This window comes from Lissotriton helveticus, chromosome 7 (genome assembly GCF_964261635.1).
Source record: "Lissotriton helveticus chromosome 7, aLisHel1.1, whole genome shotgun sequence".
NCBI lineage: Eukaryota > Metazoa > Chordata > Amphibia > Caudata > Salamandridae > Lissotriton > Lissotriton helveticus.
Genome location: NC_136068.1, coordinates 1,932,779,772 through 1,932,800,166, shown reverse-complemented (window position 1 = coordinate 1,932,800,166; position 20,395 = coordinate 1,932,779,772). Strand labels below are relative to the sequence as shown.

General features: G+C 42.7%; 1 protein-coding gene across 1 annotated transcript in view; it reads right to left on the bottom strand.

Annotated features, from left to right (window-relative positions):
• The window catches only part of LOC144769988 (uncharacterized), a 240,104-nt gene that overhangs the window by 161,354 nt on the left and 58,355 nt on the right, over positions 1–20,395 (bottom strand). The window contains exon 8 of the mRNA XM_078654184.1: positions 12,630–12,898. Within this exon, the coding sequence (XP_078510310.1) occupies positions 12,630–12,898 (269 nt within the window). The remainder of the gene's footprint in view (positions 1–12,629; positions 12,899–20,395) is intronic.

Below are 20,395 nucleotides of genomic sequence, written 5' to 3'. Positions count from 1 at the left end.
TCGCTAATTAACACCAACTTGAAGTTGGTGGTAATTTGTGATTTCTTATGCTAAAATCGCACAACTTGGGTGCTTCCTATATTGCATTTAAGGAATCGCAATTTGTGATTCCTTAAATGCATTCACAACATAGGGAATCACACATTTTGAGGATTCTGAGAATCGCCCCGTTTGTGAACAGGAAATAGGCTTGATACATATGCCCCAAAGTGTCTAGAAGTGGTGGGATATTGGCATCCAATGGTTTATCAAACTTCAGTGGGTTTTTGATTCCCAAATACTCCAAGGGCTCCGAGGACAGGGCAAGTTCCAAAGCACACACGCTTTCCGCCAGAGTTGATGAGGCTTTTGGTTCTATAAGCCCAAAGTATTTTGAACCCTGAAACCTGTTAATATTCTTCAAGCTTTTGGATCAAAAAGAGAAATGAGATTTCCATATTTGAAATGAAGCATAAAATATCATTTACATATAAAGCCGCTTGAAAAGTATCTAACCCAACCTTTGCCTTCCCAATGTCTGGGTTGGCATGTTTTGTGGCAGTGGCTCAAAGGCGGCCTTTCCTGGTGTCTCTGGAGAGAGTTATCAGGGGGCCTTTTGTGTTATTGACTTTAATAGCAGTCAATGGTCTTACGTAATTTGAGAATATCAATTTTCTGACTGTCAGACCTAGTTTTTACTAGTATCATTTCCAGGAATCTGAAATCTACCCATGTGTGACTTTTGATTAACAAGGATGTCACTTAAATTTATTTATTTAGTGAATTTTATACAGCGCGGGTATCAGGGCGCTTTACAAAGTTTGGATAGACGTACAATTTACAAGGAAGGCACTGAACAATAGTATGCATACAGGGTAATACAAAGTAAATGCTTGCAATATACAATAAACGATGAAGTCGAAGATTAATAATTTCCGGAGGTAGAGACCAGAGTTTTTCCAGTAAGAGGAGGCGGGACTGATCCGGTAGTGCCAGAGGTAGTGATGGTCGGGTTACAATAGATCGGAGGTAGAAAGTAAGGCAGTAGGACAAGTGTTTTAGGTGGGAGTATTCAGGTATTTGTTGAGAAGAAATAATGTAAGTTTTTTCTGAGATAGAGGAATTATTGATTGTTGCGTAAATCCTTGGGTAGGGAATTCCAAATCCTTGGTGCGTTCCCAGAGAAGGAACTGGCAGGTGTTATTCTTGGCTAGTCTATTTTTTTTGCAAATCCTGAATGAGTTGGATGTATCATGAAAGGCCTTGAATTTTCAAAATGTTAATATGTGTGCATATACATCCGTATTTAAAAGAGATAAGACCGTAGGCCGGAGGATCTTTATAAGTATTTTTAAATCTAATTGGTTTGAGATTCCATCATCCTCTTTGGGACTTCCCCTGTTTCAGGAAATTAGTTGAACAACTGAGCCAGTGCCACAGCAAAGAGATTCTTAAATGCTTTCTAAAAGGGCGGTATAAACTCACCTGGTCCTAAGGCCTTATTATTTCTGAGTTTTGTGATTGAATCTGAAACCTCCTGGGGAGTGTCAGGGTCTTCTAGAGCCTCTGTTAATTCAATCAGTATTTTCAGAAATCTGAAGATGGCTAATTATTCTGATTGAGTTATTTCCTAAATGTTTGCTGTATTAAAGGGAATGTAGTTATCATGTAGTAATCATAACACTCTTTCAATATTTCTAATAATGAGCTTATTAGCATCCCCTGGCTCACACATCCCGAGGTCACTCTAACCACATCTCAATCAGGGGTACTCTCCTGTCCCTATCCTGTCTGGGGGATGCCGCCCCCACATGATTAACACCAGTCAACACCGTCTGCGTGGAACTCGGGAGCTTCCCCTATCTCCTGGACCATTAGCCCCCATGCCTGCACTACTTCCGGGAGTTTAGCGTCCCTTCTAGTACTGCGTATGTGCCTCTCCTCTGCTAGCGCCCATTCCTTCAGGTCCGCTTTCCAGTTCGCTACCAGCGGCCCACTCTGTGTCAGCCAGTGAATTGCTATTCGTCGCCTAGCTGCTACAAGTCCCAACATCATGAATTTCCTGCTGGTTGTACGTCTAGGGTCCCGGGGGATCTGCCCAAGGAGACACGTACTTATCTCCACTGCAACTCTCCACCCCGTTATTCTGTGTAAGTCCTCTAGGATAGTTGTCCAGTACCTCTGAATCATCAGACCTGACCAAGCCATATGTGGAAAACCTGCCTGTACATAGTGGCATCTGGGGTACCTTGGGTCTCTTGAGTTATCGATGGCGTGAAGGTGTTTAGGTGAGAGGTATGTCATGTGGACCATGTTGTATTGTATCTGCTTAAATCTATTGGAGACCGCCACCTTAAGGACGCCCTCATGAATTTTTACCCACTCTCGCTGTGTGATCTCCTGAGGGCTCACTTCCTGCCATCTACCTTCTATTTTGAGAGGTGCACCTTTTCTATCGCCCCGTAACGCCCTGTACAGGTGAGTGACACGTTTCCGCCCTCCCGCTATGGCTATCATCGTTTCCGAGGGGTATATTTACAAGAAAGGGATGCAGCGCGGCACAGCAAGCCGTTTGGCTGTGCCGTGCTGCATCACTTTCGAAGCAAAGGATGCCTCATATTTTCAACAATATGTCACATGCGCCAACGCAGGCACCCTCGCGCCATAGTGCAAGGGTGTTTGCGTTTTAGGGGAGATTGCTTTTGTGCGGCTGATGCCCGGTGGAGCTACTGGATAGCTAAAGAGGAGTTGGGTTGTGGACTTTCAAAAAGATCTTTTCAAAGATTCAAAAAACAAAAGATCTACCCATCGGCCTCGACTGTGTGTGAAAGGTGAACACAGATTGACACAGATTTCCTGCACGTGATATGGCAGTGCCGAGGGGTCTATACGTTCTGGGAGGAAATAGCTCTTGCAATAGGTACAAATATATCAGGAGGAACTACACCTACAATACGGAGCTACATTCTTTTTTTTTGTTTTTGCAGTTTTGGTCAGGCATAACATATTCACATTTACATGTTAATATTGCACAACAATTCTCTGATTCACAGCATTACAGTCATTATTAAACATCGACATTGACTACCATCAGGTACATCAGTGCGTCTTGTTCTTATGAAGAAAAAGATACATTTATGTGATACATTATCACAATTATCACAGTTTCAGTGACTGGAACATAGCGTGTTCTGCTTTAGACTAAATAAATATAGGACTTTGCCTTTTGATTTAAAATGTCTATTGAAGTAGTGGCCTCCGCATTCAATGTCTTTGGGCTGTTCCTTCATTTTTTTTGCAAAATGATGTAATTCTGGGGTTAGATGTGCAGGGAGGTTTATTTACATTTATCAATAAGGGCCTCATTACAATATCGGGCGGAAGTCTCTGCCCGACACCACCTCGGAATACTGGAACTGACCGACTCACGGTTGGCAGTTCCACCCGACCGATTCCGATGCAACCGAACACTGTTCGGTCGGAGTTCCATTGTTCCCTAAGGAATCCTGTGTTCTGACCGACAACACTGACTCCTGTGGCAGGGGGGGTGCTGACATTTGAAAGTGGTGAGGCGTAAAATAATTTTTGCACTGCACTGCGGTGTGCGAGCCCGAACAACCTATGGGGATGCGGGAGGGTTCTCCTCCCCGAGAAACTTTTGAAAAAAAAGTGGACAAATGGTGCATTTTCAAGCAAATTGGAGAAAGCAGGAAGGTTAATAAAACAATTGTGAATCTGTTCTAACAAAGACAGTGACTGGCAAAACTTTCAGTCTAATCGAATGCATATCAGACGCCGGCCTACCACGTGCTCTGTCTATCTGTGCCACTGTGGGCTATTCTTTCACAAGTGATGGTTTGTACTAAACTGAGCGGGTATTCCTTGAATTTCATGAATACCATTACTGCAGAAAATGAAACACTTGGAGCCCTAATTCACTTCGGACGCATGCGTAGAGTATTACTGATTGATGATGTAGGTGATTGATTACATACATCTACATTGTGCATTACGACTATCGTTTCTTGCCGCAGAAACCCCTATCGTTGGTCCATAGTCTGAATGAAAGATGTAAGAAAACAGACATGCCTTAATTACTGCCCCCAAAACATTAGTCTTGACCAATTTTGCATCCCTTAATAATATTGTCATTGTTTTCTTATAAAGTGCTAAATACGGCAGAAGTTTGGCATCCAGAACGCCTGCGGGGGGGCTGTTCATCTCCCTGCGGGAAGAGTTTGGCTCCCTGGACAGCAAACAGCTGAGGTTCAAAACAGATGAGTGCACATTCAAGAGCATCCGAGAACCGCGACAAAGCCCGGCCTTTCAAACTTAAGTCAACAGAATGGACCAACCTTATCACTGCTCTTAACTGTACTCCGAAGATTGTAGATTCCACCAAATCACTGGAAATAACCCTAGATTAAAACCTGAACATGTTAGAACATATTAATACAATGGCAAAAAACGCCAGGTTCCATTTGAGCTATTTGCGAAAACTTAAACCTTTGCTGAAAAAAACAGATCTTAAACTTGCAGTTCAAGCGCTGGTTATCTCAAGGATCGAATACGGGTGCACTACCCTGGCTGGTCTCCCAAAGGCCCCATTCAGCTAGAGTCAATCCTACCCTACCCTCCCGGACTTCCCTGCATCCCCCTTACAAATACACGAGCACTCACTCTCTCCCGCTCCCGGCCCAAGCCCATATCCTTCCAGTCCAATCAGGACAACTAGACAAAACTGCAATCTCATTTTCAGCGTGATCTCTTTCAGTCAAGTTAAAAACCGGTCTCAAAAATATTTAACAATCACCGACTCTTGTTATACTGAATAGGGCTGGATTGCTGGGTGCATTAACTTCATACTTTTAGCTACATAAAGATCCAATCAAGGGACAGTGAAACAGGTCCTTAGTTATTAAAAATCTTTGAGCGATGTCTGACAGTTATATTTTTAGCCACTCTGACTTTTCAATTGATTGCCTGACAAAGCTGCAGCTAAAAGATGGACGCTTACTGGCGGAAATGTGTTTGGCCGTGCCAAACCTTGTATTTGATTCTGAGGTGAAAACACGGGGGGCATCTCCAGTCATCTCATAACATTCTCCCAGTGAGCTCATAGGTTCTAGGAGCTCACTACATTTTACAATCTATACATGTAATGAAGCATAACAGAACACATCCCTGTAAAACGTTTCCATCTGACACTTTCCTAGTTAACCATAACATAACATACACCAGAGTAGACCCGTCCTGTGTCAATACTGAGCATGTGCAGTAGAAAGAAACATTCCCAGGGTGCTTTTATGACAAGCATTTGCAATGCAATAGGTCTCGCCTTTACGTGAGTTTAAGCTGTTGGCATTGCAAATTACAATGCCTTTTATTTATGTTTTAAAAACAAAAATAAAAGGCATTGTTATTTGCAATGTGAATAGCTCAAACTCGCATAAATGCAAGACCTATTGCATTGCAAATGCTTGTTAGATTAGTGAGTGGAAACACTCCCTTTCGGCCCGCGCGGCAAATTAATTAAATAAACAAGCACGGCTGTTAAAGTAAAAGCGGACCACGCTGCAAATAAAATAAAAAATTGTGCTTACCTACTTATGAAGGAGACCGTCTAACGCCACAAGTAAAAGATCCTGTCCTCATGGGAAGTAACAAATGGCGACAGGGCTGTAACAAGGAGGGACTAACCAATCAATCAATCAATCACGGCATTTATAGAGCGTGCTACTCACCAGGGAGGGTCTCAAGGCGCTGGGGGAGGGGGTATGTTACTGCTCGAACAGCCAGGTCTTGAGCTGCTTCCTGAAGGAGAGATGGTCCTGGGTTCGCCGAAGGTGGGTGGGGAGGGAGTTCCAGGTCTTGGCTGCCAGGTAGGAGAAGGATCTTCCTCCGGCGGTGGCTCTGCGGATGCGTGGTACGGCTGCGAGGGCATGGCTGGTTGATCGTAGCTGGCGGGTGGGCATGTAGAAGGTCATGTGGTCGTTGAGGTACTTGGGGCCCAGGTCGTGGAGAGCCTTGTGTGCGTGGGTGAGGAGTCTGAACGTGATTCTCTTGCTGACGGGGAGCCAATGCAGGTCTTTCAGGTGTCCGGTGATGTGGCTCTGTCGGGGGATGTCCAGGATGAGTCGTGCGGAGGCGTTCTGGATGCACTGGAGTCTTTTTTGAAGGAGGTCTATTCAGTAATTGAAAGAGAGAATCTTGCGTGTTTATGGGCAATGGAGCATTTTAGAGCTTTTGTATGCGTACAAAGTTTGAAGTCAGAAGTGATCACAAGCCTTTAGTGAGTTTACTCACTACTGAGGGGCCAGTGAAGGCATCAGCGAGGATTGCCTGGCTTTCGATGAGATTGCAGGATTATAACTATAAGATTAAGTATGTGCTTGGTGCGCAGAACAAAGTGGCGGAATGTTTGAGTCGAATGCCATTACCCATTAAGGAGATTCAGAAATGTGTGTGGGATGATTACCAAATTGCATTTACAGATGATGAGGGGTTGGATTTGATTGGTAATGAGGAGTGGAAAGATGAGTATGCAAAGGATAATTTGTTGTAAAAAGTGAAAGAATGTATTTTAAAGTGTTGGGATGTTAAGAAGCCTGACCAAAGTGAGATGAGAAGTTTTTGGAAAATACGAAGTGAGTTGGGAGTGGAATGTGATTCAGTGATACGGGGAGGGAAAGTTGTTCTCCCTAAGGGTTTGAGAGAGAAAGTAATGGATTTGTGTCATGAGGGACATTTTGGAATTGTAAGGACTAAGAAGAGAGTGAAATCTTTTTATTGGTGGCCAGGTGTGGATCTAGAAGTTGAGAGAAGAGTGAGGGACTGTATGCAGTGTATCTATTCGGACAAAAGTATACATACTCTAAGACCTTCATTGATACTTGTTGAATGTCCCAAGATGGTGTGGGACATGTTAGCTGTGGATTGTGTGGGTCCCATTAAATCTGAATCAGGACCAAGTAAGTTTATTATCGTGTTGGTGGATTATTTCAGTAAGTGGGTTAAGTTGGAAGTTGTGGAAAGAGTGGATGTTGACACAGTGGGGAGATTTTTGGTGGATGTTTTTTTTTAAAGGAAGAGTTGCCTAAAAAATTGCAGAGTGACAATGGAGCACATTTTACAGCAAATAAGGTGGAGGATTCCCTGAAAAGGAATGGCGTGTTGCATGTGAAGACATCAGTGTATCATCCAGCAGGAAATGGTGCTGTCGAAAGATTTAATTGTGTGATCAAAGATACTATTCAAATTGCATGTGAAAACAAAAAGAAAGCCTGACGATCAATCGGAAGCCAGCATTTACCAAAGACAATGACACCAGCCAATCAAAAATGTGAGTGGAGAGAAGGCAAGTCTTCCACAGCATACTTGACTACTGCATGCCTCGGAGAGCGAGTAGTGAATGCGCGCTGCCGCTAGGCTCGAGTACCTAAAAAAGGAATAATGAATAACAGGATGGGAAGGTATTGTAGTATAATGATATCGTCACGCAATGTTGAAGTAAAGAGTATCTTTATTCTCAACCCCGCTTCAGCAGGGAAACAAAGCACAACCCATAATATCCAGGCTTAAACATCAACTGCCACCCCAAGAACCCAATTAACAAAACGTTCTACATACCTCATAGTGACACCATCATATTCCACAAAAGAACATAGCAACACCACACACTTCCCTCCCAGCTACAATGTGAAAAACAGAAACAGTGTAATAATAAAAACAAAACTTAGAACTATATACAATATAATTACTGAAGATAAATACAAAGGAGACAACAAATGTTGCAAATGCAAAAATCAATTTAAGACTTGATCTTTCAATCTGCTCTCAGTGTGGATGATTCTTCCCAATCTGCCCAACCTCCTCAAACCCACATCATCACAATCCTGAACAACCCCTTCTCCTTCATCAACTTCCAATTCAGATTGAACACACACGGACTCATCATCCACCTCATCCACCCACAACCAAGCATTCAAATCCAGCATGTCCTCTCCTCCTCTTTCCTTCCCCTCACAATTCTTACTCTTAGCAATACGACTCATATGCCAAACACGATCATCCCTTAACCTTGCAGAACTTTTAAAACACTCCACCACCCTTAATGGCTCTGAAAATGCACTCTGACCTTTTGAAACTCTGCCCACCATTTTCACACTAACCCATTCTCCCACCTATAACATGTCCTCCTTCCTTGAGTTCCTTAAACTAAAATTATTTTTATACACACATTGTGCTTTAAAAATATTCTTCTTGACTTCGTCTGGGGACCACTTGTCGTGAACTACACATCCACCCAATACTATCTTTTGAAAATGGCTCCCTACCACGCATTAACACAAAAGGACTAAAACCAGTCAGACTCGGTGTCATCCTATATCCCCACAACATTTTCTTCAACTCTACTTCCCATTTCTTTTTGTTTTCACATGCAATTTGAATAGTACCTTTGATCACACGATTACGGGCCATATGCAGGTGGGCAAATACCGACCGGTATTTGTAGTCTCAGATGTAGGGGGCCAGATAATTACCGATTCTGTAAATTTACCGAATCTGTAAATTACCGAATCGGTAAATGTACAGAATCGGTAATATGGGATGTAGGTGGCACTGGAAACAGTGCCACAGGCCCATAGGAATTCGTTGTTTACCATGAAATACTATTGCATGATAAATAACGAATTCCAGTGTACATGCACATCTGTGCATGTACACCTGTGCGATGTGGCACACATACATGCCCTCAGGCCACATGGCACACAAGCCAGTATCAGGGGTGCAACAGGGTGTCAAAGTGACACCCTGTCCCCCTTGACAAATCGGTAATTTTACCGAATCGGTATTTACCGATTCGGTAATTGCCATTGATTCCTATGGGCCTCAAGGCCCATAGGAATCAATGGTAATTACCGAATCGGTAAATACCGATTCGGTAATTACCGAATCTTAACGATTCGGTAATTGTTACCGAATAATTACCTACATGGCATTTACCAATTTGTAAATACCGAATCGGTAAAATTCGGTATTTACGATTCAGTAAATGCCATTTACCTACATATGGCCCTACATCTTTCTAAAGCACCATTTCCTACTGGATGATACACTGATGTCTTCACATGCTGCACGCCATTCCTTTTCAGGGAATCCTCCACCTTATTTGCTGTAAAATGTGCTCCATTGTCACTCCGCAATTTTTTAGGCAACTCTTCCTTTAAAAAAACATCCTCCAAAAATCTCCCCACTGGGTCCACATCCGCTCTTTCCACAACTTCCAACTTAACCCACTTACTGAAATAATCCACCAACACGATAATAAACTTACTTCCTCCTGATTCAGACTTAATGGGACCCACACAATCCACAGCTAACATGTCCGACACCATCTTGGTACATTCAACAAGTATCAATGAAGGTCTTAAGAGTATGTATACTTTTGTCCGAACAGATACACTGTATACAGTCCCTCACTCTTCTCTCAACATCAAGATCCACACCTGGCCACCAATAAAAAGATTTCACTCTCTTCTTAGTCCTTACAATTCCAAAATGTCCCTCATGACACAAATCCATCACTTCCTCTCTCAAACCCTTAGGGAGAACACCTTTCCCTCCTCTTACCACTGGATCAGATTCCACTCCCAACCCATTCCATACTTCCCCAAAACTTCCTATCTCACTTTGGTCAGGCTTCCTAACATCCCAACCCTTTAAAATACATTCTTTCACTTTTTGCAACAAATCATCCTTTGCATGCTCGCCTTTCCACTCCTCATTACTAATCAAATCCAACCCCTCATCATCTATAAACGCAATTTGGTGAGAGTTACACAGGGGTCTAGAACTCCCTTAGAGGGGCTGCGTATTAAATGGGAGGCGGATCTGGGGACACCTATAGAGGAAAAGCAGTGGAAGATGTTGATGGACCGGGCATGGAAATGCTCCCAGAACGCGAGATTCCAGCTAATACAATTTTACGTGTTCCATCGGGCATACCTCACTCCTCTCAAAATCAATGAGTTTTTCGGATCCCACACAGCCTGTCCGCGGTGCAAACTGGAAGATGCTGCGTTTGTGCACATGCTCTGGGAATGTCCACTGTTACACAGGTTTTTGGGGGAGGTCCTGTCCAGACTAAAGGAGGTGACAGATAGGGATTTGCAGCTGACTCCCGGTGTTTGCCGGCTACAATGGTTTCCCCACACTGCCCGTAACAAGATCACCAGTAAATTCTTAGATTTAGGACTAGTCCTAGCTAAAAGGGAGATTACTAGTCATTGGGAAGCGGTCACTACCCCTAACACAGCCCGATGGCTGCGGGAATTTATAAAGTGGGCGGATTGTGAGGGGATTTTCCGACTACAAATGGCCCGGAGAACTAACAATAATAAATTACTGGAAACGGCTAGGGGCCTGGGTAGCGATGGTGGACCTGCTTAAGAGCCCGACTGATGATGACGACTGACCTTCTGCAGGCGGGGGACTCACCCTCCAGCTCTGGGACATTGCCTCTGGAGCGTAGGTGGGACGGATGTTGGGTGGGACGATTGATGTGAGAGCATCCCCCTAGATGGAACCCTGATTACTGACATAAGGATTTCAATAGGGTGGTAGCAATGCATGCTGGGCGACAAGAGAGATATGGGGGAGAGCGACATGTCTGAGGGGAGGGAGGAAGAGGGGATGGAGAGGGGAACAGGGAAGGGTGGAGTTGTTTTTTTAGTGGCCTTATTAGGGGAGGGGAGGAGTCAGACTATGAACAACCTTAGAGCAGCGTGGACTTGACCTCCGGGATAGAGTTAAAGGTTGTAACGGCTTAGATAAACGTACTTGATGGACAATAATACTGAAGAAGCTGGAGATGAAGACCTGGACGGAGTAGACCGGGTTGCGGATATGACATACTATATCCTTAAATAGATACAATACTGTATACCTGAATGTAATATGCAAAAGAACTATGGAAGCTCATGAGTTTGGTAAAGGAAAACTGAATAAAGTTTGTTTACAAAAACAAAATCTGTAAATGCAATTTGGTAATCATCCCACACATTTTTCTGAACTTCCTTAATGGGTAATGGCATGCGACTCAAACAGTCTGCCACTTTGTTCTGCACACCAGGCACATGCTTAATCTTATAGTTATAATCCTCCAATCTCATCAAAAGCCTGCCAATCCTCGCTGGTGCCTTCTCTAGCCCCTCAGTAGTGAGTAAATTCACTAAAGGCTTGTGATCACTTCTGGAAGAGGTGTGGCGCCGCGGCCAGGGCGACTGACGCTGGAATCTGGGGACCACGGTTCGATCCCCGGCTCCGGCGGCAGGTTAGCCCAGCACCATGTGACTCTGGGCAATAGCTCGCTTAATCTTCCCGACGGCCCCCAGCGCCTAGAGACCCTTACGGGTGATTGTGCGCTTTACAAATGTGGACTTTACTTTACTTTTTTATCACTTCTGACTTCAAACTTTATACCCCACACAAAAGCTCTAAAATGTTCCATTGCCCCTACACATGCAAGATTCTCTCTTTCAATTACTGAATTGATCTCTTCAGCAGGTGTAAGACTTCTCGACCACTAACAGAAGGGGGGCCCTGAAGCAAATAACAGGTAGAGAAAACAGGGGAAAGTAGATAGCTAATCAAAACAGGACTTCTCTACCTGAAAGCAAAGTCAAATAGTGCTGGTAGTCACTGATGAATATCAACCAAACCTGAAATCTGTCCTTCCAACAAATCGATACAAAACCTTCAAGTACAAAACATCAAACATCCTATATCACACTCACACATGCGTTCAACCAAACAGAAACATACCCACACATACTCATACGTCCTACACAATCAGGGTTCAGTATTTGACAACATAGGTGTATATATATATATATATATATATATATATATATATATATATATATATATATATATATATATATATATATATATATATATATATACACGACATCACACATATCCCCACACACTTAATATAGATGAAAATATAACTTTGTGGTCTCAGACAGTGAATAGAATTGATGGAGGCCAACTCGCTAGATACACAAATTAATGAACTGCATTGAATACCTATGTTGTCAAATACTGAGCCCTGATTGTGTAGGAAATATGAGTTTGTGTGGGTATGTTTCTGTTGGGTTGAACACATGTGTAAGTGTGATGTAGGATGTGCTTGAAAAAAAGTCTATATTATGTTTTTACTTCAAATTGTAAAACTAAAATGAATAAATAAAATTTGATAGGTTTTGTATTTGAAGGTTTTGTATCAATTTGTTGGAAGAACAGAGTTTCAGGTTTCGTTGGTATTCATCAGTGACTACCAGCCCTATTTGACTTTGCTCACAGGTAGAGAAGTCCTGTTTTAGTAACACTTCTCGACGCACACCCAATTACAACTTCTTTCCCACCACTTTCACATTGAGTTAACACTGCACCCAATCCTTTCCCACTCGCATCCATAGTAAGTATGCTACGTATATTTGGATCCTACTCCTGAATAGGTGCTCCATTACAAATTTCTTTTTTTATCAACTCAAAACTTTCCTTACACTTTTCACTCCACTCAAATTTGTTTTGATTTTTCAAAATTTGTCTCAAATCATACGTTTTTCTGCAAAATGTCTTACAAATTTCGAATAAAATCAGCAAGCCCAAGAAATGAGCGCACTTGATCCTTGTTTTCAGGTTCCTGAGCATCTCTTAAAGCCTCAAGCAATACTTTCTTTGGTGAAATACCATCCTTACTGATTACATGACCAAGATAAGTCACTTTCTTCTGTGCAAATAGACATTTCGAAAATTCAGCTGTTAACCCCTTCTTTTCTAAAACTTTCATGACTTTCTTCAATCTTTGATCATGCATCTTCTTGTTCTCCCCCATAATGAGTACATTGTCCTGAAAATACACAACTCTACTGATATTCTTCAGAATTTCACACATCAATCTCTGGAACACTGAGGCCGCCGAAGCCAATCCAAATGGCATCCTACCATACTGAAAGTATCCAAATGGTGTAACAAACGCTGTAATCTTCCTGCTTTCCTCAAGAAGTTGAACTTGTTGATATGCCGACAATAAGTCCACCGTTGAAAACCAGCTCATTCCCTTTGTTTTTACCAATAACTCTCCAATTTTTGTCAACGGATATTTGTCAACCTGAATTTACCGATTCACACCCCTCAAATCCACACAAAGTTTAATTCTCCCATTGGGCTTCCTGGCCACCACGACCAGTGACATCCAATCAGATGACTCTATTTGTTCTATCACACCTGCCTCCTTCAACCTGATCAATTCCTTTTCCATCTCCCCACGAACCACAAAAGGAACATTTCTAACTTTAAAATTCACTGGAACTGCACCCTCATGTTCAGCCACATACATTCTCCCCTCAGCTTTTCTTCCTTTAAATACAAAAGACACATCTCTGCACCCCACCATGGGAATTGCCTCCCCAGTAATACTTTCTGGCTTAATCTCACATTTTTTAACTCACTACCAATCACTCTATTATTCTTTTCCTTCCACATCTCCAGATTAATGACAGTGAACGGTGATCCTGAATCAGCCACAAGAATTACAGGAACTCCAGCCACGATCACTTCACATTTTGGCTTGTTTTTCCATGATCTTCTATATCCAAAATTACATAATTTACTATTATAGGATGAGCATCCTCTTCATTGGACCGCTCTTCCTCCGATGAACCTTCTTTCTTTCTGTCTGTCACACACTGAACTCTTTCCCTTCTACCTCTCCTCCTACACACACGTGCATAATGTCCAATTAGCCCACAAATTGAACACTTCTGATACTTTGCTCTGCACTGTATACTGTTAGCAAGGTGTTCCTGACTACCACCTCTATAGCAACTTAACCCTTTTTGTCCTTCCCGCCCATACTCCACTTTTGCTGGAGCAGAATATTTTCTAGGTTCCTTAACTTCTTTTCCTTCAACATTCTTTTTAACAGATCTTGCACTTTTCTTGTTATAGACAACACACACATGATCATGTTCTTTACTATCACCCAAAGCAGCCTTAGCACACCTCAATGACACTTCTGCTTTCCTAACAACCGCCAACATTTTGCTTAATGTACCATCTCCCATGGCCCATAACCTCTCTTGTACTCTCTTGTTATTAATCAGCATGATGATTTGATCTCTTATCAATTCCTCTTGCAATGCTCCAAATCTGCATGGTACTGCCATTTTTTTTTTAAAGAACAGCCAAATAATCATCAATCGTATAGTTATGCTCACTTCCTGCGAAAAAAATGTATACCTAGCTATAGCAATGCACACTGACACCCACATTTTCCTGCTGCTCTCCTGAACAGGAAGCCGCCACCCACAGGCAGCCTCCTTCCCCTCCCATAAGCCAATCACAACGCTGCAATGGCAGCGTTGTGATTGATGCAGACGGCACCCCGCTGGGCGCCTTGGGGAGGCCATTTGCTCTATGTGGGCTGCATGCAGCCTACACAGAGAAAAGGAAGAGTGTGCATGACTGGTTTGGTCAGCCCCTAGAGGGGCCCACAGCATTGGCCTAGCCACGCCTTCCCTGCTTTCCAGCAGACCATCCCGCCCACAACCAGGCACTTCTGCTTTCTCGCATAAAATGGTAGTTTTACCATTTTATGATTCAGCTTCTCGCATTGCGAGAAAGCATTGGGGCGATGCCCCTCTGCCCTAATGGAGGAGCCGCCCCTGTCCTATGGGGAAATGGGGTGTGTGTGTGTGTGTAAAACCCTGCACCCTGTGGCAGGCACCTCATGGTGCCAGCCACAAAGTACAAGATTTTACAGGAGGGTCCCTTATGTACCCCCTCGGTCCCCAACCGGAGGCTGCAGGATGAAGGGGGCCCTGCTAGGGGCTCCAAAGTCACTCTCCGACAGCCTTTTCATGTCGGACAGACCGACTCGGAAAGGCTGTTGGAAATAGACATCATAATCAGTCGGTCAGAAACACTGTCCGTAGAGCTGCACGATGTGGTTCCGACCAACACCACTTCCCTGAGAGCCAATCGGAGCCGATTTGGAAGGACATCGAGGATTACAATCCGACCGCGAACATCGTAATCAGTCGGGTGGATTGTAAACTGACCAAGTCGGTCAGAAAAGTTCCGATACTGTCTAGGACATTCCGACTGTCGGGCGGAGGCTTTCCGCCTGACATCGTAATGAGGTCCTTAGTATCAACTCTACCTCTTCAATTAAGTCATCGATCTCGGCTAGAGTGGTACGCTCTTCTTCGCTTCTCCTGATCTTTGATATTTTTCCCATACATGCCCCAGCATCTGAAGCCTTCCGTTTACCCATGTTAAAACAAAGAACTGTGACATATTTAGCCCCAAATCTGCTTGCACAAAACTCCTAAAATGTCACTCTGCACTTTATATTCATTAAATGTGTACTGCAATTGCAAAAGACAACATAAATCAGCATAAAACAAAGTATTGTGATCAACAACAATAAAGTGTAATGCAGTCAGTTTTGGTGTAACTCCCTTTAACTCAGATCAATTCAAAAGAGAACGGAAAAGAACCGGCCTGGAGTCAAAGAAGATGGCGTCAATTACCAGTACATTTTGGTGGTAAATCGTTCCCTTGCAGTGTCATAGGACACATAGCCTTACTAGTTGTAAGTGTGGGGAATCCTATCCAACGTTCCACCAATGACAAAGATAAAGAGATTCCAGAAATTCCAGTATTATCTCCTGCTCGCGGCTCAGGCTGTAGGCGGGCAAGTACAAGTGCAGATTTTGCCTTTTAGAGCTCCCAGCATGAGGGCAAAGAGATGGTCAGCGTCCAGTACCACCGGAGAAGAAGGTATAGCGGACTTACCAAGAGCTGGCCTCTTCCTGAAGTCAACTGAGAGCAGTTTTGTGTGGTATACCCTGGGACAGCGAGTCCCACCAGGGCAATGGCTACCGGACGATGAACTTGTGCCCCCGCCACGTGCTGCTTATGACCTCAAATATTACATCCTCATGACGTGTTCTAAGGCATTATTTATTACATCACTCATGACATCTCAAATGACTTGCCTCCAAAGCACCCGGCAGGCAGCCAACCCCACGCTGCGCATGGCCTTTGGCCGTGTATGGAGGGGTGTTAGCTCTTATGCTGTTTTGAGTTAAACGTAGCATGATAGCGGTGCTTGGATTGGCTGTGATGCTATTACCCAGTATGCATATCTATGCTTGGCAGCGTGAGGTGGAGGTTCGGATCATCAAGCTGGAACCAGGTAAGAATATGTTACTTTATTTAATAGAGTACTCCGAATCTGCTGATAAATTTAGTTTGCATTGCAGAGGTGCTCGGTGCACATTCTGTATCCACAAAATGTACCTATGAATAGAATATGCCCGATCACCACTGCCATACAACCAACCAGGAACACAACCCACGAGAAGTACGCGGCAGTGCTGCACCTCATACCAGAATTGGGCATTTCGTCTTCACACAAAGTGAGTCGTACCCGACTCGTGGCTGCCCAACAGCAGCGTGAAGCCCCGTGAGACTTTTAATTGAAATTCACTAACGCTCAAACACGTCTTATATGAAGTTGTCGTTGGGATCCAACACACTAGACCGGGACAACTATTAATCACCATACACAGGGAGTGGCAGCTTCTTCCCTGTCATTGCTTCGCCTACGGTCACGGGCCCGGCTGGGTCGGAAGTATCACCAGCTGAGGGACCTTCTGGTGTTACACAGCCATATATAGCCCTGAGGATTCGCAATAGCGATGAAACACGTGTCGGCTGGCTGTTTTAATGAATAAAGGACTCCATCGGACCACTCTCCCACTGGAGATTCCTACATTTCGCTTTGTTCATTGTATATGTGTTTGATTGTTACATAACATATGATTTACTTTTGAGTGCATTGGGTATACCTGCAATCCTTACAAGTTGGTAGTTTTGCTACTAATTATTGAGTGGTTCTAGGGCTCTCCACTCACCCAGTTGCACCACCTTATATGCTAATTATTATCCAGTGTGTCTACTATTGGTTGTGCACCCAGTGTTATTTGCTGACAAAAAGCCTTTCGTTTTCTACCACTGCCATACAAATTTCAGCTTGCCCGTCCTTTACTAAATAATGTAACTTTTATGTGCTGCACTTGCCTCACAACTTCCCTGCCATTATACTATGGGGAGGGGAGAAGCACGGACTCTCTGCCCCGGGAACCCTACACCCCTGGGACCCAGCCATTATACAATGGGGAGGGGGCTGCACCGCCCACCTCCCTAGGCTGATTTCACTGAAAAAATAAAGGTTACAGAGCCATTATAGTTAGGGTCATATTTCTCTCATACAAAACCAGTGAAATTCAACAGTTATGGTAACCTGAGCTAACTAGAACTTACACCCCCGCAATGCACTGCTTATGAACTCACATATTACATCACTCATGACATGGTCAGTGACATTACATCACTAATGACATCTTAAATGGCATTACTCAAGACATCATCCCACTAGTGTAAGTGTACGTGTTTCGTAAAATGTTTTGTAAAAAGTTTCTGAGACTAAACTACTACATAAGTTAAATTACTATTCTTTTTGTACTACTATTGAGTGATATTGTTTCAAATATATCTCATCTGAGCGAGATAATGGATTAGAATCACTGTCTTACAAAACAAGGTTCATATCACCGTATTGTTCTGGACGGGTATGCACCTGAGCAGCTTCAAGGGGTCACTTATTTCATCATCCCCTCTAGGATTTGGAATGAATCATAAGTTCTGGGCTGCTAGAGTTCTACAACTTAGAGAAAAGGGCAACATATTCAACACAATTGGCCTGATTCATAAAAGTAAACTTACATTTTTGTGTAGGTTTACTATTACTTTGGTATTCAAAAACTATCATTTTAATTTACTAATAGTAATTTTACCATTGTCGAGCTGCTGCATTCGTGGCGGAGACTCCGAACGTAAGAAGATTGGCCTGTCCTATCTTTTTATGTGTGCCGTTCTCCGTCCAGACAGTGAAGTCCCTGCGGTCGTAAAATTACTATTGGTAAAATTAAACCTGCAGTTTTTGAATACCAAGAAAATAGCAAACTTAACTTACATAAAAGTGTACGTTTACTTTTGTGAATCAGCCCTTTATGTTTTCAACTTCTTATGGTAATGTGTAATATTCGCCAAATGTTAAAATTCCCCACAGAGATAGGCATATATCTAAAGTGTAGATCTATTTGGATTACAGATAGGTAAATAATACTTTCAGCTTGTCTATGCCTGTCAAAGCTAAACCAAAAACAAAGGATTAACTGCAGAGTAGAAAACGCACAAGAACAGGTTATGGAGGATATTTTGTTGCGCTTTACTCTTCCCTTTTCTATGGAGCACGTAGAAAACATTTGTCTAGGTTAACAAATCCTAAATAGAGGAGGGTGGTTAGTTTTTTTCCCCACCCTTATTGCCCCACTATGACGCTCTTGAATTGGGCATTTTTTTTAAAGAGCGATAAATGTAAGTTGTGAATGCCCACACGTACATCTTTAAAGGCATTCACAACATTTGAAATGCCAGCTTGTATGAGACAAGACACCTTAAACTGGTAGAATTTCCAGTTACAAGAGCCACTAACACACACCCCAGAGTTTGCAGGCATAACTCTCTGAATCAGCGTGCTGTCTTAAGTCGCATGTTATATACATGCTTGACCTACATGCATCAAAGGAGTTGTGACAGCACCCTATGGCAGTGCTGCTTCTCCCAATTACATGATAAGATTTTCAGGGCTAGCGCCATTAGATTATACAAAAATCTTGATTTTCATAACTAAGATGGCCAGATCAATCCAACAACAATCTGTGGGCCACTCTTTCAAAACAAACGCCCTTGATATTGGGACAAAATCAAAGGTGCCAAAAGGGACCTGCTGAGGAGTGTCAGTCTTCAACAAATCTTACGCATCTGTTGAACCTTCACTGTAATGTCCATAATAATCTGTGCACTCATACAGAGGGGACATCCCACTGCCACTACCTCGGATATACACGCCCTGAGGAAGGTGAGACCCACAAGAGGTCATACACCGAAACGCGTGTCGGCGTTGCAAGCAATACTCTTGTGGACCATGTTAAACCTATGACCTATGTTTCTGCCTGCGCCAATTGCCCAAACTGAATGTGAAGGCTGGTGGTATATATGCTGTCATCCTAAAAAGGATTATCTGTACTAAAAACATCACCATTAATGTTATCACCTCCTGGATATTGAGGTCCACCTATTTATGTACTGTCTTGTTGCTGTGAGTATAGCTGGATTCCTGAGTTTCAGAACGTACGAGTATGTACGGTTATGAGTCTGTTGATATAAATGGCTGCGTGAGTGTGGTGTGGGATGTCTTCTGTCTCCTTTTTATTGCCAATTTAAAACACTATAATGTGAATTGATAATTAATACATTTTGATATGTTTTGAATCTTTGACTGTGGCATGCCTTTGTCCATTGGCCAGCTTCTTGGGTGTTTATTTATATGTGACGTATAGCACATTTTGATTTATATAGGTAGAGAATGTTGTTCAAATAGTTTGCGCATAATAGTCTGTGCATCATAAAAAAAACTATTGAGAATACTCTCTTTTGGGGGCATTTTCATCAAATGCTCTACCATATGTACTAATCTGGATAAAAACATTCTCCTTGTCTGAGCTTTTTATGTATTGATTGATAGGGATCACCTTGAACATTGGCCAGGAAGTCTTTGTCACTTTTTTGTCCTTCTGGTAGTATTCTTATAGTGTGTCCGGGAGTGAGTTGGTTAGTCAGTAGAATTAGTCATTCCTCAGTCTGTCTTTCTCCGTTAGCAGGAATCTATCAATAAGAATTCAAGTGATTTCAAAGTAACGTCTACGTTGAATTGAAACTAAGGTGTGTGCTTTGTTACTCAACGGAAGAGATTCTGTTTCAAGTAAAATTCTGACAATTAATCATGATACCTTGAATTTATTGTTATTCCAAAGTACTTCACCCCTTTTCCTTGAACTGGAACCAAAAACATCTTGTCATTTTCTAAAGTCACTGCACGAGTAAATTTCACAACTTCAACAGGGTTTGCTCTTGTGAATCCCAGCCAATAGCTTACCCTCAAGTGTTCTCCCTGGAGGTATTAAGGACTCTGTCCCAAGCAATACAAAATATCAAGGCAGTTAATTCTACCTTCCTAAATCATCCCATGCAATGTGTGCAGAGATCCCACAGAGATATTTTCAGAATATTCTATAAACCGTATACTATTAAGTTGTGAAGCTTAGTGGGTGCAATAATAGCAGACAAGTGATAATACAGGTAATCATGAATCATTTATTAATTAAACTTTTTATATTTTCTTTTTTCCTTAACAGAAAAATACCTAAATAGT